This window comes from Podarcis raffonei, chromosome 10 (assembly GCF_027172205.1).
Source record: "Podarcis raffonei isolate rPodRaf1 chromosome 10, rPodRaf1.pri, whole genome shotgun sequence".
In the NCBI taxonomy this organism is placed as follows: domain Eukaryota; kingdom Metazoa; phylum Chordata; class Lepidosauria; order Squamata; family Lacertidae; genus Podarcis; species Podarcis raffonei.
Window position 1 is genome coordinate 61,643 of NC_070611.1, and position 24,990 is coordinate 86,632.

Here is a 24,990-nt window from a genome sequence, read left to right on the forward strand (position 1 = left end):
CGTTGTTTAGTATAAAAGTCTTTATTGAAGTTCAGTTTCACTTCCACAGGCGCAGCGTGCAACGCTACGTCTGTACCTTAGACCGCCGAAGCTCCATCTGAATCTCCTCCCCCCTGACACCAGTTTAAGATTATAGCCTTGCTCCACCTCCTCCTTTGTTCTTTTCTCCTCTGGGTCCGCCTGCCCGTCGGGGTCTCTCCCTTCCTAGACTCCTCTGACGCTGAGTCCCCTGACTCTTCCCCCTCCCTCCGTCGGGCTTTAGGACCTGGCTCCCAATCCGGGTTTCCTGCTTTCCCACGCGCCTGTACATTTGAACTTGGCGCGCGCGCCGAGCCTCCCACTTTCCTTCTGACCGTTACACTGCTGTCACTACTCCCTCCTTCGGGGAGGCTAGCTGGAACTGACCTCCCCTCCTTTTCCCCACTTTCCGATTGGGGCGTGGTCAGCCCTGACTCATCTCTCCCTGCTGGAGGAGAGGCTGGCCCTGACACATGTGACTCTTCCCCCCCACTGCGCTCTGGTGGGGGAGCTGGTCCTGATCCCCCGCTGCTGCCTTGGGAGTCCCCGCTGGCCCCCTGCTTCTGGTGCGTCCCCCCTGGGACCCCCCTTGCCCTCACCATCGGCGCCTCCTTCTGGGAATCTTCTGATTCGCTGGAGAAGCTCATGGAATCTCTCGGGTCACTGTCATACTCCCCTACGCTCCCCTCGGATCCCTCCCCTTCGCTCTCCATTTCCTCTCTCCCCTGTGCTTCTGCTCCTGAGCCCCTGACATCCATCCCCCCCTCGAAGCCCCCCCTTCCCCCCTCCCCCTCTTCGGGTGTGGGTTCCAGGTGCTCCAGTGCTGTGGGTGTGAGTGCTGGATGCCGTTCTCTCCCCCTGGTGTGCAACCGGCCAGCGGGATCAGGCCCGCCCGCGATGGGTTCGTCGACGTCGATTTCCTCTGCTTCCATTTCTCTGCTGTCGTGCTCAAATCCAGGATCCTCCCCCAACACGTCCATGTCCTCCTCTCCACCCGGTCCCTCGGGTGAGGCTGTGTGTAAGGGCCCCCTCAGCAGTTCCCTGCTCCACCCCACCTCTGGTTGAGTGTCCCACCAATAGGAGCGGTCTGTGACCAACCCCGAGAATGACCCCTCCGGGGAGCTTGTTCCTGGCGTCGGCTCCTCAGCTGATGAGAAACCCTGGAACGTGCTGGCTGACAGTGTGGGTGTGAAAAGCCAGTCGTCGAAATACTCCGCCGGCATGGGTCTGTGTGGGAAGATTGAATGGAACTCGTCCTTGAGGTAATGCTCCTCCACGGCATAGCACGGTACCCACTCGTTGGCGCTGGCCGGGGTACCCTCCCTGGCAAGGAGATATTCAACTCCCTCTTCCCCCCATCTCGAGTCCAAAATCTCCGTGACCTCGTTGAGTGGCGTCGCCCTCTGTGATCCCTCCCCTGTTGGCGATGTGCTACGTGGGGCTGGTGTGTCCCCTGGCGCCTGAAACCTGTGAGGTGCCTTGTAGGGTGTGAGCACTGACCTGTGAAAGACTGGGTGCATTCTGGAGCCCTCCGGGAGTGTCAACCAGAAGGCCACTGGATTGATTTGTGCCGCGACCTGGTAAGGTCCCAGCTGCTTGTGCCCGAGCTTCTTCTTAGCTAACGTTCTGGCCGGCACTGCCTGGGCTGCTAACCAGACCCAGTCCCCCACCTGGATGTCTTCCCCGACCCTCCTGTGCCTGTCTGCCTGCATCTTGTAGGCGTGTTTCGTGAGTTCCAAGTGCCTCCGGAGTTGCTCATGGACCTCCTGTAACTCTGCAGCTAAGTGCTCTGCCCCCCGTGGCTCCCCCTCCCCCTCGGTTTCTAACCCCGGGAAGGTTCTGGGATGGCGCCCATTGTTGGCGAAGAACGGTGTCACCCCTGTAGACCCGTGCTTCGTGTTGTTGTAGGCAAACTCGGCCAGCGGTAGGTAGTCCACCCAGGTCAAGGGCTGTTGATTAGCGTAGCATCGCAGGTACTGCTGCATGATGGCGTTGACCCTCTCCGCTTGTCCGTTGGTCTGCGGGTGTCGTGCCGACGCTAAGTTGATCTTGACGTTCAGGATGCCCAGCAGCTTCTGCCAGAAGCTCGAGATGAATTGGCGGCCCCGGTCGGACAGGGAGCTTTGAACACGTGGTCTATGAACAGCTTGGCCGTCTGTTCCGCTGTGGCCACCTTCGCGCACGGAATGAAGTGCGCCATCTTGGTGAACAGGTCTATGACCACGAGTACCGCTGTTTTGCCTCGCGAGCTGGGCAGATCTGTAACAAAGTCCAGGGCCACTTTCTCCCACGGTTCGAGCGGCGTCTGCAGCGGTTCCAGCAGTCCCGCCGGCTTCCTGTGTACTGGTTTGGCCCTTTGGCAGGTGTCACACCTGGAAACGTAATCCGCGACTTCTCCCCTCACCTTGGGCCACCAAAAGTCTCTGGTGACTAATTCCGCCGTCTTGTCCTTGCCGAAGTGCCCAGCGCTGGGTGCGTCGTGTAGCTGCTGCAGGACTCTCGCGTGAAGGTCGTCTCCCGGTACGTAGAGAGCCCCTTTGCGGAGGAGTAGTCCGTCGCGTATCTGGAACTCGTCGTCCTTCGCTGTGCCGTTTCGCACCTCCTCCATCTTGGATTGTGCAAACGAATCCGCCTGTAGCGCGCGACGCACTGCGTCCAGGTCCACGGCGGCTGAAGCGCACGCCCACGCTTTTGGTGCTGTCAGTGCTGCCCAAGGTCCCAGCTCACACAAGACCAACGCTGCTTCTTCCTCAAGTTAAAAAGTCTTTATTGAAGTCCAGTTTCATTTCCAGACGCGCAGCGCGCAACGCTACGTCTATGGCTTAGACCGTAGAAGTCCCATCTGAATCTCCTCCCCCCTGACACCAGCTTAAGATTCTAGCCTTACTCCACCTCTTCCTCTGTTCCTTCTTTCTCTGGGTCCTCCTGCTAGTCGGAGTCTCAGCCCTCCTAGATTCTTCTGACGCTGAGTCCGCCGACTCTTCTCCCCCCCTCCTTCGGGCTTTAGGACCTGGCTCCCAATCCGGGTTTTCTGCTGTCCCGCGCTCCTCCACATTTGAACTTGGCGCGCGCGCGCAGCCTCCCACTTTCCTTCTGACCGTTACACTTGTGTCACTGCTCCCCCTTTCGGGGAGGCTAGCTGGACCTGGCCTTCCCTCCGTTTCCCCACTCCCCGATGGAGGAGAAGCTGGTCCTGATTCATGTGACTCTTCCCCCCCACTGTGCTCTGGTGGGGGAACTGGTCCTAATCCTCCGCTACTCCTTTGGGACTCCCCTCTGGTTCCTTGTTTATGGATCGTCCCCCCTGGGACTCGCCTCGCCCTTACCATAGGCGCCCCCTCCTGGGAATCTTCTGATTCGCTGGAGAAGCTCATGGAATCTCTCGGGCCACTGTCATATTCCCCTACGCTCCCCTCTGATTCCTCTCCTCCGCTCTCTATTTGCTCTCTCCCCTGCTCTTCTGCTCCTGAGCCTCTGACAGGTGCGAAAATGTGTTTGGCCGCTGCCGGTGCCGCTTCCTCGAGATACTGCGGCTTCCTGGATAGCGCATCCGCCATGACGTTGTTGTCTCCCGGGATGTATTCTATCCGGAAATTGAAATCCGCAAAGAACTCCGCCCAGCGGATGTGTCTCTGGTTCAGGAACCTCACCGTGCGCCAGTACTCCAGGTTCTTATGGTCCGTGCAGACCTGCACTGTGTGTCTGGCTCCGACGAGGAAGTGCCGCCACGCCTTGAAGGCTGCATGAATGGCCAGCAACTCCCTGTCCCAGATGGTGTAGTTCTGCTCCGACTTGCTGAGCTTCCTGGAGTAGAATGCGCACGGTCTCCAGGCCCCTTGCGGATCTTGCTGCAACAGGACCGCCCCCACCGCTCTGTCCGAGGCGTCCGTTTCAACCCTCATCGGTTTGCTGGGGTTTACGTGTAGCAGCTGTTCTTCGGACGCGAAGAGACGCTTGAGCCTCCGAAAGGACTGCTCCGCCTGGTCCGTCCAGGTGAACTTCTTCTTCTTGGAGCTGAGGGTGTCCGTGATGGCCGCCGTCTCCTTCGCGAACCCCTTGATGAACTTGCGATAAAAGTTGGCGAAACCGACGAACTTCTGGACCTCCTTCCGATTGCGCGGGCTCTTCCAGTCCAACACCGAGCGGACCTTGGCGCTGTCCATGGCGAGTCCCTTGTCAGACAGCTTGTAGCCCAGGAAATCCACCTCCTTCATGTCGAACTGGCACTTCTCCAGCTTGGCGTAAAGTCTGTGCTCCCGTAGTCTCTGCAGGACCTCCTTGACATCCTCCTCGTGAGCCTCCTGCGATTCCGAGAAGATCAGGATGTCGTCTAGGAAGCAGACGCACTTCTTGTAGAGGAGTCCCGCTAGCACGTGGTGCATGAAAGCTTGGAAACAATGGGAGCCATTTTGTAGACCAAACGGCATGACTCGGTATTCATAGGTGCCTAAAGGCGTAAACATGGCTGTCTTCCACTCATCGCCCTCCCGCATGCGTATAAGGTTGTACGCCCCTCGTGAAGATCCGTCCCTTCCTCACCGTCGCGAGCAGGTCGTCAATCTTGGGCATGGGGAATGCCGTGGGCTTTGTCCTGGAATTGATGATCCGATAATCCACTATGAGCCTCCGTTCGGGCGTGTCCTTCTTCTTCACGAAAAACACGGGACTGCCCCCCACTGCTTTGGATTCCCGGATGAATCCCCGCTTCAAGTTGTGATCTATGAACTCCCTGAGTTCTTGCATTTCGTCTTCAGATATGGAATACAGTTTCCCAGTCGGCAGCGTCGCCCCCGGCAGGAGGTCAATCTTGCAGTCGTAGGGCCGGTGGGGAGGCAGCTTGTCCGCTTCCTTCTCACAGAAGACCTCCAAAAAGGCCTTGTACTTGTTGGGTACCGCTTGTACCATGCCTAAGTGTAGCTGCGGTTCATCCCCTTGCCCCTCTTCTTCCTGGCAGGTCTGGACGCAGTGTTCTGCGCAGTAGGAAGAGCAGAAGGTCAATTGCCGCTGGTACCATGCCAATGCCGGGCTGTGCCTATCCAGCCAACTCATGCCCAACACTATGGGCGTGTCCGACAGGTGGGTGACGTTGAAGCTGATGACTTCGCGGTGGTTCCCAATTTGCATCACCAGAGGCGGTGTTTGCTGTACCACCTCTCCCCCCAGTATCTTCCTGCCATCTACCGTGACAACATTTAGGGGCATCGTGGCTGGCAGGAGTGCTATGCGATGCTGCTTGACGAAGTCCACTCCTACAAAGTCTGCATTGCTACCAGAGTCAATGGTAATAGGGACCTCCAGGGTGAGCCCATCGGGCAGCTGGAGCGATGCGGTGAGTTGCACCACTGGTTTGGGTGGGAGGGGGTCTGTGGGCTGCAAAATCTCTGGGGACTGCTTCACTGACTCGCCTGGTTGACCCCCAGTGCTGTTGTTTCCAACCAGGCTCCTTCGTTTCCCTGCAGCTGTTCCCCCTGCTGAATTGCTCCTTTTACAGTTGCTGAGGCTGCAGTGTGCTTCTGGATCCTCTGGGGACACTCTTTGGCCATGTGCAGTGCACTGTCGCAGATGTAACACTTCCTGCTCCCTCTAGGAGCCTTCGTCTTGACTGCTCCTGGTGTTTGGGCTCTGCTTGCTGTCTGAGCCCTGGCACCACCTATCTCCATCGGCTCTTCTCCCCTCCCCAGCGGAGGCGTGGATTGAGCACGCTCTGTCTCTCTGGGTAGGAAGGGAGTTGTTCTGGCTAGCGTGTTTGCCCTACGTCCCTCCTCCCTGCTCCAAGGGCGGTCTTCCAGGCGCACCCCTATTGCGAGCGCTCTTTGGACTACTTCTGTGGTGCTTTTGGGCCTCTCTCCCCTTGCCAGCTCATCTTTCACGGCCCCATTCAGCCCCTCCCAGAACAGATCCCTGACGGCAGCGGAGTCCTTCTGCCAGCCCAGCACATTTACTAACGCAAAAAAGCGGGAGTGATATTGTCGCACCGTTGCTTTCCCTTACCTCAGTCCATGCATTTCCCTTCTGGCCACATCCACATCTACCGTTGATTTAAAACAAGCGTCCATAGCTTCAATAAAAGCGCTTGAATCTTTGAGGGCGGGATCATTTTCACGCAATAAGGTCCGCAGCCACGATTTAGCTTCCCCATGCAGATGAGTGATTATGAAACCCACTTTCTCCTCCTCATCTCTAAAGTCTTTCCGAAGCAAATTGAGCGCGAAAACTATGTCTGCTCTGAAGTTAGGATACTGCTGCAGGGTCCCATCGAAGTGGGCTACTATGCTGCCCCCCCGTTTCCCGAGGCCAACTCCCTCCGGCTTGGCTCCTTGCAGCCCCTCCTTGTCCCAACAGTCCCACCTGGCTTGCAGATCCCGGTAGAGCGCTGCTGTTTCTTCTTCTCTTTTCTTTGATGCTGCTAATTCTGCGTAAACCGTTGAGACTGCATCCTGCAGTTGTGTCACCTTCTCCTCTGTAGTCATCTTTGCCTATCTTCGTGAGCTTGCAAAACACCAAGTTTTGCCCCTCACTGCAAGGGTTGAATACTTTTTTTGTGAGATGGAGCTTACCGAGGTCCCAGCTCACAGAAGACCAACGCTGCTTCGTTGTTTAGTATAAAAGTCTTTATTGAAGTTCAGTTTCACTTCCACAGGCGCAGCGTGCAACGCTACGTCTGTAACTTTAGACCGCCGAAGCTCCATCTGAATCTCCTCCCCCCCCTGACACCAGTTTAAGATTATAGCCTTGCTCCACCTCCTCCTTTGTTCTTTTCTCCTCTGGGTCCGCCTGCCCGTCGGGGTCTCTCCCTTCCTAGACTCCTCTGACGCTGAGTCCCCTGACTCTTCCCCCTCCCTCCGTCGGGCTTTAGGACCTGGCTCCCAATCCGGGTTTCCTGCCGTCCCGCGCGCCTGTACATTTGAACTTGGCGCGCGCGCCGAGCCTCCCACTTTCCTTCTGACCGTTACACTGCTGTCACTACTCCCTCCTTCGGGGAGGCTAGCTGGAACTGACCTCCCCTCCGTTTCCCCACTTTCCGATTGGGGCGTGGTCAGCCCTGACTCATCTTCTCTCCCTGCTGGAGGAGAGGCTGGCCCTGACACATGTGACTCTTCCCCCCCACTGCGCTCTGGTGGGGGAGCTGGTCCTGATCCCCCGCTGCTGCCTTCGGAGTCCCCGCTGGCCCCCTGCTTCTGGTGCGTCCCCCCTGGGACCCCCCTTGCCCTCACCATCGGCGCCCCCTTCTGGGAATCTTCTGATTCGCTGGAGAAGCTCATGGAATCTCTTGGGTCACTGTCATACTCCCCTACGCTCCCCTCGGATCCCTCCCCTTCGCTCTCCATTTCCTCTCTCCCCTGTGCTTCTGCTCCTGAGCCCCTGACAGATATGAAGCCCTCTGATTCCCAGCCTGGGATTTGTACATCTTGTTCTGGCACTATAAAGTACCTTTTCTTAAAACAAGGTGGCCTGTAAGTGAGTATGTTTCATTTAGCATCATATAGCACACCCAGGCTGCCCTGGATTTCCCCCTCCAAAATTCATTTTCGCTGTATTAGTGACCTCCAGAAACGTTCAGGTGGCACAGTCTAAATCAAGGATGCAGAGCATAGGGTCTTCCAGGTGTGCTGGATCACAGTTCCCATCGTCTCTGACCATTAGCCACCCTTCTTTTTGCTAATGGGAGGTGGATCCAACAACATCTGGAGGGATACTGGTTCTTTATCCATGGTCTAAATGCATAGCACACGTCTTTAAGCAACTGCTGGTCACTTATGGCCTGAGTGGCTGAAGTAAGAGTTGCTAAAAATCTGTTAGTCGGTAGCAAGTACATTTTATTGCTGTTGATCAGAACTTGTCTGGGTGAGTGGCACCATTCTTCCATCAGGGTTTGGATCACTCTTCCACATTAAAGCACCCAATGAAGAGGTTTATAATGCAGCTACAGATCCATAACTCTTTACCATCACTAAGCCATATAGGATTAATGCATTTACATTTGCCAAGGCAATCACTAAAAGCAGATTAATATCAGAAGGTCTTGCACTTGCCTTGAAGGCCAGATTTGTAGCTTGGAAGTGCTCTCAGACTTTGTCATGTTAGTTGTTCCATTCTAAGAATGGATCTCCTACGAACCATTGGAAGCTGATCTATATGAACTTCAGTCTCATGGACCTTTTCCCTCCCTTTAAAATAGTATCATCTAACTCTTTGCTTCAGATGACTCGGGCCGTTGGGGAAGAGGAGGCTTGTTCACAGCTCTGGGGAAGCGCTCTGACCATCCAAGGAAAATATATGAGCTGGCAGGAAAGATGAAAGGTAAGCAAGAGATAGGTAAAAGCTACTGTAGTTTTAGGAGATTCCTCCTTTTTAAACTGTTATTTTTAATCAAATGATCTCATTTATAGTGTAAGCATTTAGGACGCCTCATTTGGACAGTCTGTATTCTTATTTTCTCTGCCTTAGATTAAACTGTTTGGAATGAACAGGAAATTGTTCCTTTTACTTTCTTGTTCATTATTGTCTGTGAGGAAAGAGCTACCATCCCTTCTAGGGCAGAGTAAAGCTGTAAGAGAAGCCTGTGCTAAGATTAATTGGATGACAGTTGCTTCATGTGTTCACTTCCAGTCTCTTACCTGCCAGGTGTAAGTAAACTTACAAGTGAATGCACTTTGGTGCGTAAATTTATCTGTTATGCTACATAGATTCCGGGACCTTCTTAGTGGCTGCTTCCAGACTTTGGTATTCCCTCCCTAGAGTAGTTAGACTTGTTCCTCCTTGTTGTCCTTCTGCCGGCAGGTGAATACCTTCTTGTTCCAACAGGAATTTGGGAGCTGACTACTCCCAAAATAGTCAGTTTATTGATGGGGCTGGTGCCTTGCTGTTTTTGCTATGATTGTCTGCATGTTTTTCATAGATCATATATTCTATTAATGTTTAATGTCTATTAATGTTTGTTTTTTAATGATTGTGGGTTTTTCCTGTGTTTTAGCTGTTCTTATTTTATCTGTAAGCTGCCTTAAGTCCCTATCAAGGAAAAGGCAGGGAATGAATGAATAAGTGAATGAATGAATGAATAGATAGATAGATAGATAGATAAATAAATATCCCTGAATCAGCTAAGAGTATAAACTGGATTCTTCACTCAGATTTTAGCCATAAGCTCACCATGTGGCCTTAAACAAATCTTTCTCTTTTTCTCATACTTGGCTCCCCAAATTTGGAATAATAATATTGACCTACTTTACAAGATTAAAGAATACTGAGATAATGTGGGTGAAATGCTACATAAAACTTGGATGAGATACCGGTTAATCCCATTATTCATATCCCCACATCCCTGCAGTGTGACATCTCAGCACACCTGTAAACAGTTGGTAACTGTCAGGGAACTGCCATCGGAGAAGCAGGAGGTGAAAGGGCTCACAGAGGCTGAGAGAGACTATTCAGCTGAGGAGGGAACCAGCAGGGGGAGAGGAGGAGGAGTTCCAAGGGAAAGTGAGTCGGAGGGAGGGCTCAGAGACACTTCCAGCGAAAATAGTGGGGAGGTTTCAGGACCTCCCATAGGGACACCTACTCCTCGCCGGAAACTGTCACGCCGAGAGTCCAGAAGACGCGTGTCAGCGCTGCCCAAGGTCCCAGCTCACACAAGACCAACGCTGCTTCTTCCTCAAGTTAAAAAGTCTTTATTGAAGTTCAGTTTCATTTCCAGACGCGCAGCGCGCAACGCTACGTCTATGCATCAGACCGTAGAAGTCCCATCTGAATCTCCTCCCCCCTGACACCAGCTTAAGATTCTAGCCTTACTCCACCTCTTCCTCTGTTCCTTCTTTCTCTGGGTCCTTCTGCTAGTCGGAGTCTCAGCCCTCCTAGATTCTTCTGACGCTGATTCTGCCGACTCTTCTCCCCCCCTCCTTCGGGCTTTAGGACCTGGCTCCCAATCCGGGTTTTCTGCTGTCCCGCGCTCCTCCACATTTGAACTTGGCGCGCGCGCGCAGCCTCCCACTTTCCTTCTGACCGTTACACTTGTGTCACTGCTCCCCCTTTCGGGGAGGCTAGCTGGACCTGGCCTTCCCTCCGTTTCCCCACTCCCCGATGGAGGAGAAGCTGGTCCTGACTCACGTGACTCTTCCCCCCCACTGTGCTCTGGTGGGGGAACTGGTCCTACTCCTCCGCTACTCCTTTGGGACTCCCCTCTGGTTCCTTGTTTATGGATCGTCCCCCCCGGGACTCGCCTCGCCCTTACCATAGGCGCCCCCTCCTGGGAATCTTCTGATTCGCTGGAGAAGCTCATGGAATCTCTCGGTCCACTGTCATATTCCCCTACGCTCCCCTCTGATTCCTCTCCTCCGCTCTCTATTTGCTCTCTCCCCTGCTCTTCTGCTCCTGAGCCTCTGACATCCATCCCCCCCTCGAAGCCCCCCCTTCCCCCCTCCCCCTCTTCGGGTGTGGGTTCCAGGTGCTCCAGCGCTGGGGGTGTGAGTGCTGGCTTCCGTTCTCTCCCCCTGGTGTGCAACCGGCCAGCAGGATCAGGCCCCCCCACGATGGGTTCGTCGACGTCGACTTCCTCTGCTTCCATTTCTCTGCTGTCGTGCTCAAAACCAAGATCCTCCCCCCACACGTCCATGTCCACCTCTCCACCCGGTCCCTCGGGTGAGGCTGTGTGCAAGGGCCCCCTCAGCAGTTCCCTGCTCCACCCCACTTCTGGTTGAGTGTCCCACCAATAGGAGCGGTCCGTGGCAAACCCCGAGAGCGACCCCTCCGGGGAGCTCATCCCCGGCGTCGGCTCCTCATCTGAGGAGAAACCCTGGAACGTGCTGGCTGACAGTGTGGGTGTGAAAAGCCAGTCGTCGAAATACTCCGCCGGCATGGGTCTGTGTGGGAAGATCGAATGGAACTCGTCTTTGAGGTAGTGCTCCTCCACGGCGTAGCACGGCACCCACTCATTGGCGCTGGCCGGAGTACCCTCCCTGGCGAGGAGATATTCAACTCCCTCTTCCCCCCATCTGGAGTCCAAAATCTGCGTGACCTCGTTGAGTGGCGTCGCCCTCTGTGGTCCCTCCCCTGTTGGCGATGGGCTACGTGGGGCTGGTGCGGTCCCTGGCGCCTGAAACCTGTGGGGTGCCTTGTAAGGCGTGAGCACTGACCTGTGAAAGACTGGGTGCATTCTGGAGCCCTCCGGGAGTGTCAACCGGTAGGCCACTGGATTGATTTGTGCCGCGACCTGGTAAGGTCCCAGCTGCTTGTGTCCTAGCTTCCTCTTAGCTAGCGTTCTGGCCGGCACTGCCTGAGCTGCTAACCAGACCCAGTCCCCTACCTGTATGTCTTCCCCAACCCTCCTGTGCCTGTCTGCCTGCATCTTGTAGGCGTGTTTCGCGAGTTCCAAGTGCCTTCGGAGTTGCTCATGGACCTCCTGTAACTCTGCGGCTAAGTGCTCTGCCCCCCGTGGCTCCCCCTCTGCCTCGGTCTCCAACCCCGGGAAGGTTCTGGGGTGGCGCCCATTGTTGGCGAAGAACGGTGTCACCCCTGTAGACCCGTGCTTCGTGTTGTTGTAGGCAAACTCGGCTAGCGGTAGGTAGTCCACCCAGGTCGAGGGCTGTTGATTGGCGTAGCATCGCAGGTACTGCTGCATGATGGCGTTGACCCTCTCCGCTTGTCCGTTGGTCTGCGGGTGTCGTGCCGACGCTAAGTTGATCTTGACGTTCAGGATGCCCAGCAGCTTCTGCCAGAAGTTCGAGATGAATTGGTGGCCCCGGTCGGACAGGATGGACCGCGGCAGGCCGTGAGCTTTGAATACGTGGTCTATGAACAGCTTGGCGGTCTGTTCCGCTGTGGCCACCTTCGCGCACGGAATGAAATGCGCCATCTTGGTGAAGAGGTCTACGACCACGAGTACTGCTGTTTTGCCGCGCGAACTGGGCAGATCTGTAACAAAGTCCAGGGCCACTTTCTCCCATGGTTCGAGCGGCGTCTGCAGCGGTTCCAGCAGACCCGCCGGCTTCCTGTGTACTGGCTTGGCCCTTTGGCAGGTGTCACACCTGGAAACATAATCCGCAACTTCTCCCCGCACCTTGGGCCACCAAAAGTCCCTGGTGACTAATTCCGCCGTCTTGTCCTTGCTGAAGTGCCCAGCGCTGGGCGCGTCGTGCAGCTGCTGCAAGACTCTCGCGCGAAGGTCGTCTCCCGGTACGTAGAGAGCCCCTTTGCGGAGGAGTAGTCCGTCGCGTATCTGGAACTCGTCGTCCCTCGCTGTGCCGTTTCGCACCTCCTCCATCTTGGATTGCGCAAACGAATCCGCCTGTAGCGCGCGACGGACTGCGTCCAGGTCCACTGCGGCTGAAGCGCACGCCCACACCTCTGGTGCGAAAATGTGTTTGGCCGCTGCCGGTGCCGCTTCCTCGAGATACTGCGGCTTCCTGGATAGCGCATCCGCCATGACGTTGTTGTCTCCCGGGATGTATTCTATCCGGAAATCGAAATCTGCAAAGAACTCCGCCCAGCGGATGTGTCTCTGGTTCAGGAACTTCGCCGTGCACCAGTACTCCAGGTTCTTGTGGTCCGTGCGGACCTGCACTGTGTGTCTGGCTCCGACGAGGAAGTGCCGCCACGCCTTGAAGGCTGCATGAATGGCCAGCAACTCCCTGTCCCAGATGGTGTAGTTCTGCTCCGACGTGCTGAGCTTCCTGGAGTAGAATGCGCACGGTCTCCAGTCCCCTTGCGGATCTTGCTGCAACAGGACCGCCCCCACCGCTCTGTCCGAGGCGTCCGTTTCAACCCTCATCGGTTTGCTGGGGTTTACGTGTAGCAGCTGTTCTTCGGACGCGAAGAGACGCTTGAGCCTCCGAAAGGACTGCTCCGCCTGGTCCGTCCAGGTGAACTTCTTCTTCTTGGAGCTGAGGGTGTCCGTGATGGCCGCCGTCTCCTTCGCGAACCCCTTGATGAACTTGCGATAAAAGTTGGCGAAACCGACGAACTTCTGGACCTCCTTCCAGTTGCGCGGGCTCTTCCAGTCCAACACTGAGCGGACCTTGGCGCTGTCCATGGCAAGTCCCTTGTCGGACAGCTTGTAGCCCAGGAAATCCACCTCTGTCGTGTCGAACTGGCACTTCTCCAGTTTGGCGTAAAGTCTGTGCTCCCGTAGTCTCTGCAGGACCTCCTTGACGTTCTCCTCGTGCGCCTCCTGCGAGTCCGAAAAGATCAGGATGTCATCTAAGAAGCAGACGCACTTCTTGTAGAGGAGTCCCGCTAGCACGTGGTGCATGAAAGCTTGGAAACAATGGGAGCCATTTTGGAGACCAAACGGCATGACTCTGTATTCATAGGTTCCTAAAGGCGTAAACATGGCTGTCTTCCACTCGTCGCCCTCCCGCATGCGTATCAGGTTGTAGGCCCCTCGTAGATCCAACTTGGTGAAGATCCGTCCCTTCCTCACCGTCGCGAGCAGGTCGTCAATTTTGGGCATGGGGAATGCTGTGGGCTTTGTCCTAGAATTGATGATTCTATAATCCACTATGAGCCTCCGTTCGGGCGTGTCTCTCTTCTTCACGAAAAACACGGGACTGCCCCCCACTGCTTTGGATTCCCGGATGAATCCCCGCTTCAAATTGCGATCTATGAACTCCCTGAGTTCTTGCATTTCGTCTTCAGACATGGAGTACAGTCTCCCAGTCGGCAGCGTCGCCCCCGGCAGGAGGTCAATCTTGCAGTCGTAGGGTCTGTGGGGAGGCAGCTTGTCTGCTTCCTTCTCGCAGAAGACTTCCAAAAAGGCCTTGTACTTGTTGGGCACCGCTTGCACCATGCCTAGGTGTAGCTGCGGTGCATCCTCTTGCCCCTCTTCTTCCTGGCAGGTCTGGATGCAGTGCGCTGCGCAGTAGGAAGAGCAGAAGGTCAATTGCCGCTGGTACCACGCTAATGCCGGGCTGTGCCTATCCAGCCAACTCATGCCCAACACTATGGGCGTGTCCGACAGGTGGGTGACGTTGAAACTGATGACTTCGCGGTGGTTCCCAATTTGCATCACCAGAGGCGGTGTCTGCTGTACCACCTCTCCTCCCAGTATCTTCCTGCCATCTACCGTGACAACATTTAGGGGCGTCGTGGCTGGCAGGAGTGCTATGCGATGCTGCTTGACGAAGTCCAACCCTACAAAATCTGCGTTGCTACCAGAGTCAATGGTAATAGGGACCTCCAGGGTGAGCCCATCGGGCAGCTGGAGCGATGCAGTGAGTTGCACCACTGGTTTGGGTGGGAGGGGGTCTGTGGGCTGCAAAATCTCTGGGGACTGCTTCACTGACTCGCCTGGTTGAGCCCCAGTGCCTCCGTCTCCAACCAGGCTTCGCCGTTTCCCTGCTGCTGTTCTCCCTGCTGAATTGCTCCTTTTACAGTTGCTGAGGCTGCAGTGTGCTTCTGGAGCCTCTGGGGACACTCTTTGGCCATGTGCAGTGCACTGTCGCAGATGTAACACTTCCTGCTCCCTCTAGGAGCCTTCGCCTTGACTGCTCCTGGTGTTTGGGCTCTGCTTGCTGTCTGAGCCCTTGCACCTCCGATTTCCATTGGCTCCTCTCCCCTCATCAGCGGAGGCGTGGACTGAGCGCGCTCTGTCTCTCTGGGTAGGAAGGGAGTCGTTCTAACTGACGTGTTTGCTCTTCGCCCCTCCTCCCTGCTCCACGGGCGTTCTTCCAGGCGCACCCCAATTGCAAGCGCCCTTTGGACTACTTCTGTGGTATTTTGGGGTCTCTCCCTCCTGGCCAGCTCATCTTTCACGGCTCCATTCAGCCCCTCCCAGAACAGATCCCTGACGGCAGCTGAGTCCTTCTGCCAGCCCAGCACATTTACTAACCCAAAAAAGCGGGAATGATACTGGCGCACCGTCGCTTTTCCTTGCCGCAATCCATGCATTTCCCTTCTAGCGACATCCACATCCACCGTTGATTTAAAGCAAGCGTCCATGGCTTCAATAAAGGTGCTTGAATCTTTGAGGGCGGGGTCATTTTCGCGTAACAAGGTTCGCAGCCACGACTTAGCTTCCCCATGCAGATGAGTGATTATGAAACCCACTTTCTCCTCCTCATCCCTAAAGTCTTTCCGAAGCAATTTGAGCGCGAAAACTACTTCTGCTCTGAAGTTAGGGTACTGCTGCAGGTTCCCGTCAAAATGGGTCACAATACTCGCCCCCCTTTTCCCGAGGCCAACTCCCTCCGGCTTGGCTCCCAGCTGCCCCTCCTTTCCCCATCTGTCCCACCTGGCTTGCAGATCCTGGCAGAGCGCAGCTGTTTCTCCTTCTTTTTTCTTAGACGCAGCCAATTCTGCGTAGAGCGTTGAGACCGCTTCCTGCAGTTGCTTGACTTGCTCCTCTGTAGTCATCTTTGCCTATCTTCGTGAGCTTGCAGAGTTTTTTGTGAGATGGGACTTACTGTCAGCGCTGCCCAAGGTCCCAGCTCACACAAGACCAACGCTGCTTCTTCCTCAAGTTAAAAAGTCTTTATTGAAGTTCAGTTTCATTTCCAGACGCGCAGCGCGCAATGCTACGTCTATGCATCAGACCGTAGAAGTCCCATCTGAATCTCCTCCCCCCTGACACCAGCTTAAGATTCTAGCCTTACTCCACCTCTTCCTCTGTTCCTTCTTTCTCTGGGTCCTTCTGCTAGTCGGAGTCTCAGCCCTCCTAGATTCTTCTGACGCTGATTCTGCCGACTCTTCTCCCCCCCTCCTTCGGGCTTTAGGACCTGGCTCCCAATCCAGGTTTTCTGCTGTCCTGCGCTCCTCCACATTTGAACTTGGCGCGCGCGCGCAGCCTCCCACTTTCCTTCTGACCGTTACACTTGTGTCACTGCTCCCCCTTTCGGGGAGGCTAGCTGGACCTGGCCTTCCCTCCGTTTCCCCACTCCCCGATGGAGGAGAAGCTGGTCCTGACTCACGTGACTCTTCCCCCCCACTGTGCTCTGGTGGGGGAACTGGTCCTACTCCTCCGCTACTCCTTTGGGACTCCCCTCTGGTTCCTTGTTTATGGATCGTCCCCCCCGGGACTCGCCTCGCCCTTACCATAGGCGCCCCCTCCTGGGAATCTTCTGATTCGCTGGAGAAGCTCATGGAATCTCTCGGTCCACTGTCATATTCCCCTACGCTCCCCTCTGATTCCTCTCCTCCGCTCTCTATTTGCTCTCTCCCCTGCCCTTCTGCTCCTGAGCCTCTGACAACGCGTTTCCGTTAAGGAACTTTTATGCTGGAAGAAGTTCCGTAAACGCCCACTGTCCGATTCTACGAGCGACTGATGGAGCCATGCTTAAGGAGCTCCGTCACAGACAGAGGTTTGTGGACTTTGCCAAACTCTGAGGGACTAGGACTTTACGCACAAGCAGCTCATCATCCCATCACAGCAATCGGACAGTCCCTGAAAGCAGCTTGTGCAGAGAGGCATCATGAGCAACCCAGCCGGAACCGGGGGAGCAGGAGGAGCTGGAGAGGGTCCAAGCCTGGAAGAAAGGTACAGGGTGTTGGAGGTCCAGCTAGCGCTGCAAACGGCGAGGCTAGAGGAAAGGAGGGCGCAGGACGCAGAAAAGGCAAAAGGCGCCCCACTAGCAAGAAAGATGCCAGGATTGGTGCAGAAGTTTGGGGGGGACCCCAGGAACTATCAAGCCTTTAGGACAGAGATGCAGTATGCTCTCGAGCTGCAGTTTGACGACTTTCCCGACGAGGCATCGCGAGTGGCGTTTGTGGTTGGCCATCTCGAAGGGGGGGCGAGAGACTGGGTTAGACCCCTGATGGCAGGGAATAGTGAAATGCTGAAGGACACGAGGAAGTTTTTTCGCGCCATGGATTTGATATTTTCCAGTGAGATTGAGCAGGGACTGGTGCGCAGACAGTTGATGGCTTGTAAACAGGGGAGCCGATCGGTTCGTGAGTACTGGACTGAGTTTACAATGCTGATACATAAATTGGGGTGGGACCTATCGGCGGAACCCATTCAAATGCTTTTTGAAGAGGGGCTTTCTTCGGCGGTGAAAGACGAACTTTCCCGGGCGCCCAGGGCTATGGACCAGCTGACCAAATCAGCGCTGACCATTGGAGCGCGCCAGGAGGCGAGAGCCTTGGAGAAGCGGGAAGGGAAAGGAGAGCGTTGGAGGGATTTCCGCATTCCAGAGATTCCGGAGCCAAATTTCCCGCCAGGAGAGCCGGTGGAAATTGGAACAGCGCGCGCGCGCGCAGTTTCAAATCCCAGTGAAGGGCGGAAGAAGGAGGGGAAGAGCACCAAGAAATGTTATCTCTGCCAGCAGCCAGGTCACTTTGCCAGAGTCTGCCCGCAAAGAAAGGAATGGCAAGGGATGGCGGGAGCTGTTGGGGGGAAGGAGGAGGGAGTCCAGGAGCCAGTAAAAGCCAACGCCTGGCTGCCACCGTCAGGGCACAGCAGCCAGGCCAAGGAGCAGTAAAAGTGCCCACGCCGGAACCTCCAAGACCAGCCCTAGTGATAGAGGTGTTGCTAGAGCTGGCAAACGGACACCCACTAAAGACAAAGGCGCTATTGGACTCAGGCAGCTCCTGTAATTTTATGAGTAAGGAGTTTGCAGCTGAACACCAGATACAGATACTCCCTTTAAGTAACCCCCTGCAGGTGACCACGATCGATGGGAGGGAGCTGTTGGGAGGAGAAGTTAGCCTACAGACCGTCCCAATGGTTATGAGGGTGGCCAGGCACACCGAAAGGATAGCGTTCAATGTGGCCACCCTGGGAGGGGCTCCCGTTATTTTGGGAATGAGCTGGCTAGCGTTGCATGATCCGCTAGTGGGCTGGCATCAGAGAGTGGTCTCCTTTGGGTCAGCACATTGCCTGGAACACTGCAAAGAGGGAAAGGTGCCGGAAGGGGCAAAAGCCTTTCTAGCAGGGACGGAAGTAACGGACAAAGGGAAGGTGCCCAAACAATACGCTGACCTGAGCAAGGTCTTCAGCGAAAGGGAGGCAGATAAACTACCACCGCATAGAGCCTTTGACTGCCAAATCAACCTGGTCCCTGGAGCCCAGCTCCCAGTGGGCAAGCTGTACGCCATGTCAGACAGGGAAATGCAGGAGTTAAGGGAGTTTATTGATAAAAACCTGAAGAGGGGCTTCATCAGAGAGTCCAGAGCGGTGGGGGGCAGCCCAGTGTTTTTTGTGGACAAAAAAAACACGGATAAACCCAGACTTGTAGTGGACTTTAGAGCCTTAAATGCAGTGTCAGAACCAGTGGCTTTCCCCATGCCCAGAATTGATGACATTTTGACCAGGGTGAGGAAGGGAAAGATATTCACGAAACTGGACCTGAGAGGGGCATACAACCTGATACGAATAAGGAAAGGGGATGAATGGAAAACCACCATGTTCACCCCTTTGGGGGCTTTTGAATATTTAGTTATGCCCTTCGGATTACAAGGAGGCTCAGCATGTTTTCAATCGTTCATGAACCACGTCCTGGGACCTCTGCTCTACAAGAATTGCGTGGCCTTCCTCGATGACGTGTTGATATATTCAGAGAATGAGGAGCAGCATGTAAAGGATGTCAGGGAAGTGCTGAGCCAACTGCAAGCAAACCAGCTGTGGGTGAAATTGGAGAAGTGTCAGTTTCACACCAAGGAGGTGGAATTCCTGGGGTACCGCTTATCAGACAAGGGATTAGCCATGGATCCAGGCAAGGTCCAGGCGGTGCTGGAATGGAAGACACCGAAAACGAAAAAGGATGTGCAAAGGTTCTTAGGGTTTGGGAACTTTTACCGTAAGTTCATCAAGAACTTTGCCCACTTAACGGCTCCCATCACGGACTGTCTCAGCAGCAAGAAGAAATTCGTTTGGACGGCGGAGGCGGAGCAAGCATTTGAGGAATTGAAAAGGGCATTCGCTTCGGAAGAACAGCTCCTGCATGTGGATTTACAAAAACCAATGAGAGTGCAAACTGATGCCTCAGACCGGGCGGTGGGGGCGGTGCTGCTTCAGCCGGGGAAGAATAAGTCGGAGTGGAGACCGTGTGCCTTCTTTTCGCGTAAGCTGAACAAATCCGAGAGGAACTACACCGTATATGACCGAGAACTACTCGCCATTCACGAAGCGTTCCGGAGATGGAGACATTTACTAATTGGTGCACAGCATAAGGTGCAAGTGTGTACGGACCACAAGAATTTGGAGTATTGGAGAACGGCACGAGTGCTCAACCAACGACAAGTGAGGTGGGCCCAGGAGTTCTCCAAATTCCATTTTGAAATTTGCTATGTGCCAGGTCCAGAAAACATCAGAGCGGACGCTCTCTCACGCAAACCTGAATATTTGGAGGGGGAGGGAGCGCCTGAAGAGAGACATATCATCCCAGAGGACCGCTGGGTGTGTGGGGTGGCCTGGGTGGGGCAAAGGGAACTGGTAGAGGGAACGGTAAATGATGAATACGCCCAGAATAAGCTCAGAGGTTTAAGGAGAGAGGGAGAAGACCCCGGAGGTTTTGAAGAAAGAAACGGGGCATTGTATTACAAAGGGGCACTATATATACCCGAAGGGGAATTGAGGGGGAGAGTACTCAAACAGCTGCACGACAACCCCACAGCGGGGCATTTTGGGCAACACAAGACCATGTGGTTGGTGACCAGGGAATTTTGGTGGCCCAAGGTGAGGGAGGATGTACGGGAGTATGTAAGAGGGTGTGACCAATGCCAGAGAGCCAAAGGAGAAAGGCGGGCGCCGGCGGGGTTATTAGAACCGTTACCCACACCAGAACGACCGTGGGAGGCGGTATCGATAGATTTTATGACTGATCTGCCTAAATCCCAGGGGGAAACCGCCATACTGGTCGTAGTAGACCTGTTAACTAAGAGCTTGCTCACATGCAGTCACGGCGGAAGAGACAGCGAAATTGTTTGTAGAACATATTTTTAGGCTGCATGGCGCCCCCTTGAGGGTGGTCTCCGACAGAGGGAAACAATTCACGTCCAGGTTCTGGAGGAAACTTATGAGCTTACTGCACGTAGAGGTCAATTTTTCGACTGCCAGGCACCCTGAGACCAATGGGCAGGCGGAGAGAGCAAACGGTATCCTCCAACAATACCTGAGGTGTTATGTCAATGACAGAGAGAACGATTGGGTCGAAAAGTTGGCGCTAGCGGAATTTGCCTACAATAATGCGGAGAATGTGTCCACCGGGATGAGCCCCTTTTTGGCTAATTATGGGTGCCACCCCAGGGCGTTTCCAGGGGAAGGAGGGGAGAGATGGAGTGTCCCGGCCGCCGAACATTTTGTAGAAGAAATGGAAGCGATCCATCGTCAACTCCAACTCAACTTAGAAAGGGCCAAAGAAGAATATAAGAGGCAGGCAGACAAGAGCAGAAGGGAAGGTGAAACCATTAGGGTGGGGAGTCAGGTCTGGCTGTCAACCCAAGGGTTGCCGTTCAAGGGGGGTTGCAAGAAATTGAGACCCAAAAGATTGGGACCATTTGAAGTCATTCAACAGGTCAACCCAGTGGCTTTCAGACTCCGGTTACCGAACCACATGAAACTGCACCCAGTATTCCACAGGTCATTACTGTCACCATATACGGGGGAAGGTGAAGGGGTCTCCACACGGGGGCCAGTCTTAGAAGAAAGGGAAAGCAGCAACCATGTGGCGGAGATCATCGACTCCAGGTGGAAGGGTAATCAGGTGGAGTATTTGGTCGCGTGGGAAGGGGAACCGGAGTCGGAAAACACCTGGGTGACGGCAGAGGAGGTCAGTGACGAGATCTTGATCGAAACGTTCCACCAAAGGTTCCCCAGGAAACCTCAGCCAGTAGCGAGGTTCCGGAGGGAGTACTTTGGCACCACCGACGATGAGGAGGAACTGGAAGGATTCAGGGAATCGGAGTTGGAAGAAGGAACAGACTCCGATGAGGAGGAGTACTTAGAAACCGGAAACAGCAACCGGTGGAGGGAAGTGTTCGAAACTTCGGAAGATGAGGGAGGTTCTTTCAGGGGTTTTGCTCCCTCGCCTCCCGCAGAGGAGGGAAGGGGAGGTGGTGAAGGGGGCCCTGGAGGGGAGGTGGATGTCAGGGAACTGCCATCGGAGAAGCAGGAGGTGAAAGGGCTCACAGAGGCTGAGAGAGACTATTCAGCTGAGGAGGGAACCAGCAGGGGGAGAGGAGGAGGAGTTCCAAGGGAAAGTGAGTCGGAGGGAGGGCTCAGAGACACTTCCAGCGAAAATAGTGGGGAGGTTTCAGGACCTCCCATAGGGACACCTACTCCTCGCCGGAAACTGTCACGCCGAGAGTCCAGAAGACACGTTTCCGTTAAGGAACTTTTATGCTGGAAGAAGTTCCGTAAACGCCCACTGTCCGATTCTACGAGCGACTGATGGAGCCATGCTTAAGGAGCTCCGTCACAGCCAGAGGTTTGTGGACTTAGCCAAACTCTGAGGGACTAGGACTTTACGCACAAGCAGCTCATCATCCCATCACAGTAACCTATAATCCAATGAATGCTGGCATTGAAAGTATTGCCAGCTGACTGATGGAACATACAACTGTTGCAGTCATAATTTAGAAATTTCCTTCCCTATTGCTTGCTCCTGGCAACTTGATGGAAACAATCTGGATTAATCTACACAGGAGACAGGAAAGCCCAGTTAAGGAGCTAGAAAATATCATACTCTGCTACTTAATTAATTAATTAATTTAATTAATTCTGTTTTGTCTACTATGTTCACCATCTATGAAAAATCAGCATTATGCTAAGTACATGAAAGAGAGAGCAATACAGCCAATCTGACTTTCAGAAATTCATCCTGAGTGCATTTTCCCCTCAGTGTTCCACAGAATTCAGTGTTTTTTTCCTGTTGTTCTTAATTATTTTTGTAGACTTGACATTGGGAGGAACTCTTTTATTCCCCATCGATGATAAGGAATCCAGAAACAAAGGACATGACTTGGTAACTATACAAACAGATGGTTTGCATTTCTTTCGTTTTAGTCATTCAAAATCTTGTTCCTAGCATAAAAGCTAGAGTATCGGAATTGTTCCATACTTATTCCAGAAGTATAAGTGTATTTGAAAAAAAAAGGAGGGGAAAAGAGTGGGAGTGTTTCTTGCCTATAAGCCATGCACTTAATTTTCGGTTTATCTGATCACAGCACATATGATTTCTTCCTAGCTGGCCCTTATTGTAGCACAGCACCGAGACCGTTCGAACAACTTGTCTGGAATTAATCTCCCTGCTTTGGAAAGGGGATTAAAGAAAATTTATCTTGCGGCCAAGGATAGAGATGGTAAGTGTGCCTGTGACAGCAAGTGTGCCAGTTGTTGAGAAGGTTAGTGCCTGAAGTCCCATTTAAACAAGTTGAAAGGGATGGCTGGGACATTCTGATCCTCTAGAATTCCTGCCATTATGGGGTTATTCTCTTGGAGAACTCCATGTCAACAGAAACCCCAGCTGTGGTGAATAATGTCAACCGTTTGGAATCGAAAGCTTCCCACGTTTTCTGCAGTGCACCTGCAGCTTGGGGCAGTCTTAGTTCCCTCGCTGCTGATAAAAGCTTGGAATTCTCACTATCACCACCAGAAGCCAAAACAACTAAACGTTTCTGATAATTTAACCTCTCACTAAAGAGGCTACAGTGTCCCCAACACTCCTAGTTTATCCCCTTTGCATATCTTTCCCCCATGTGCCTATGTGTTCTCAGTGCTGCCTTTAATAGGGTTACTTACGTAATTATGTTTAAATATTTATTTGGATGGTGTCGTTTTAGTTGCATTTTAAAAAAAATTATTCGGTAAGCTGCCTTGGGTCCTGTGCTGAGAGATAGGCGGAGTATAAATAAAACGAACTGTGTCAAAGACTCTGCTGTTCTTCACACAGGATCAAAGGGGGTTAAATAACTCTTTGCCTCTGGAACAGGTGGCTAATGTTTAGGGCCAGGTTGCACCCCTGGCTTCCGGTTACCTATCCTTAACCTTTTTGGTCCCGTGACAAGAATTTCCTTTGCAATATTAACTACCTAGTTACATATCCTTTGTTTTCATGTGAGCTACAACTCAGACAGCATTTTTCATTTCTTTCTCTCAGCAAGTGTCCACCTGCCCCGCATTGGATACTCAACCAAAGGTTTTAATTGGTATGGGACAGAGCGTCTTATCCGGAAGTACTTGACAACAAAAGGCATCCCCACATTTGTGTATCCTTCTGAAGTGCACATCTTGCAGTTCTCAGTCTGCCATCTGTAAAAGCCAGAATGTAGAGGTTGGAAATTAATTGCATCTGTTTTACACAGCACATTGGGACCTTCCAAATGTTAAAGCACCAGACTGCCACTGCTTGATGAGTAACAGGCCTTACCACTTTCCCAACAATTTTGGAGGTCATGCTTTGGTTTTTAGTGAGGCCACGAGGTAGTGGTGGAACAGAAAATCTTCTCTCTCCCCAACCTCCTTTCACAGGTTTCTTAATACAAAAGGCAGATAAGTTGCAGTTTGTCCTGCAATTCTGGAAGACTACAGCATTACATTTTTATGCCTTTGAGGGAAATGTTATTGCAGCTCAATCCTTCACATATTTACTCAGATATGAGTACAGGACTATCATTTTGAGTGGTGTTTATTCCCAAGTACAGTGGTATCTTGGTTCTCAAACACTTTGGTACTCAAACAACTTGGAACCCAAACACTGCAAACTCAGAAGGAAGTCTTCTGGTTTGCGAACTTTTTTTTGGAAGCTAAACGTGCGCCGTTTTGAGTGTTACACTTCCAATTTGAGTGCCACACTTCTGATTTGAGTCCCACATTTCCATTTTGAGTGTTACACTGAGGTCTGTCTGTTTTTGCTATTTATTTTGCATTTTTATATTTGCAGCTCTTTTTTTGTTTTTGTGCCTGTGTGGAACCCAGTTCAGCTACTGATTGATTGATTGATTGATTGATTGTGTGACTGCAGTACATTGTTTATTGCTTTCATTTTATGGATCAGTGGTCTCGTTAGATAGTAAAATTCATGTTAAATTGAGTTTTAGGGGTTATTTTTAAAACTCTGGAATGGATTAATCCATTTTGCATTACTTTCTATGGGAAAGCACACCTTGGTTTTGGAACGCTTTGGTTTTGGAACGGATTTCTGGAACGGATTAAGTTTGAGAACCAAGGTACCACTGTAAGTGTACACTGATCACATTAAAATCTGCAATCATATGTAAGCAGCTCCAGTACGAGCTCCGTGCATAAGTACGTAAATATTTTACTTCCTGACTAAAGGTAATAATAGTTGTAGGTATTTGCTGAGAACTCCTTAACTATTCTCTTTAGATACTACTTTCCTAGAAAGAAGGCATCATCTTCACAAGCATCCACATCAGCATCATCACTGCAACCATAAAGGTGTTAAAAAATCAATTAGAAATAACCACTCACAGTTCACAGCGCTGCTTCCTGCTCTTTCTGCAGCCAGTCAAGATTCATGTTGACTTTCTTTATAATTGTTTATTTAAGCAGGCACACAAGAAGCATGTTTAGAAATCTGTCTCTCTATATCAGTGATGCGCACCAGAAATTTAGACAGAGTTCCATCATGCATCCAAGTTTTTTTGCACTTCACCACAAACAAGCCTCCTAAAACTGGCTTGAGTATTTGGGCTTGGATAAGACTTGTTGACGCTGAGTACAGTTGGAGCCACACAGCGGACAAGAGCAGCACTATAGCAGTGTGACTTGGGCTTCCATCTCCCAGTGAAGTACTTTTTAAAAAAACTTTATTTTTTCAAAACATTTGAGAACAGCTGTGTTTTTAAAATAAACCACTTTTGTAAAATATGACTGAATTGTCTAATCTTTAAGTGAAATGGGTTCTACTACTTGGAAGAACATAAAGCTTTGTGATTGACAAGGTGGGCAAAGATACCAAATTAAAAGCTGTCTTCTTAGGGCCACTGAAAATGCTGTGTAGATCTTGCAAGGGCTGTCATATTTGCAAACTGCTGATGAAGTCAATCAGCCCAGTTAGGTTAATATTCTCTGTGCCAACAGTT

General features: G+C 52.7%; 1 protein-coding gene across 1 annotated transcript in view; it reads left to right on the forward strand.

Annotated features, from left to right (window-relative positions):
- Nucleotides 1-24,549, forward strand: part of LOC128422438 (chromodomain-helicase-DNA-binding protein 1-like) — a 57,601-nt gene extending 33,052 nt beyond the window's left edge. Inside the window, exons 12-16 of the mRNA XM_053406460.1 lie at nt 8,221-8,319; nt 21,838-21,908; nt 22,131-22,245; nt 23,043-23,151; nt 24,272-24,549. Of these exons, the coding sequence (XP_053262435.1) occupies nt 8,221-8,319; nt 21,838-21,908; nt 22,131-22,245; nt 23,043-23,151; nt 24,272-24,341 (464 nt within the window). The 3' untranslated portion in view covers nt 24,342-24,549. The remainder of the gene's footprint in view (nt 1-8,220; nt 8,320-21,837; nt 21,909-22,130; nt 22,246-23,042; nt 23,152-24,271) is intronic.
- Nucleotides 24,550-24,990: the final 441 nt, after the last annotated feature.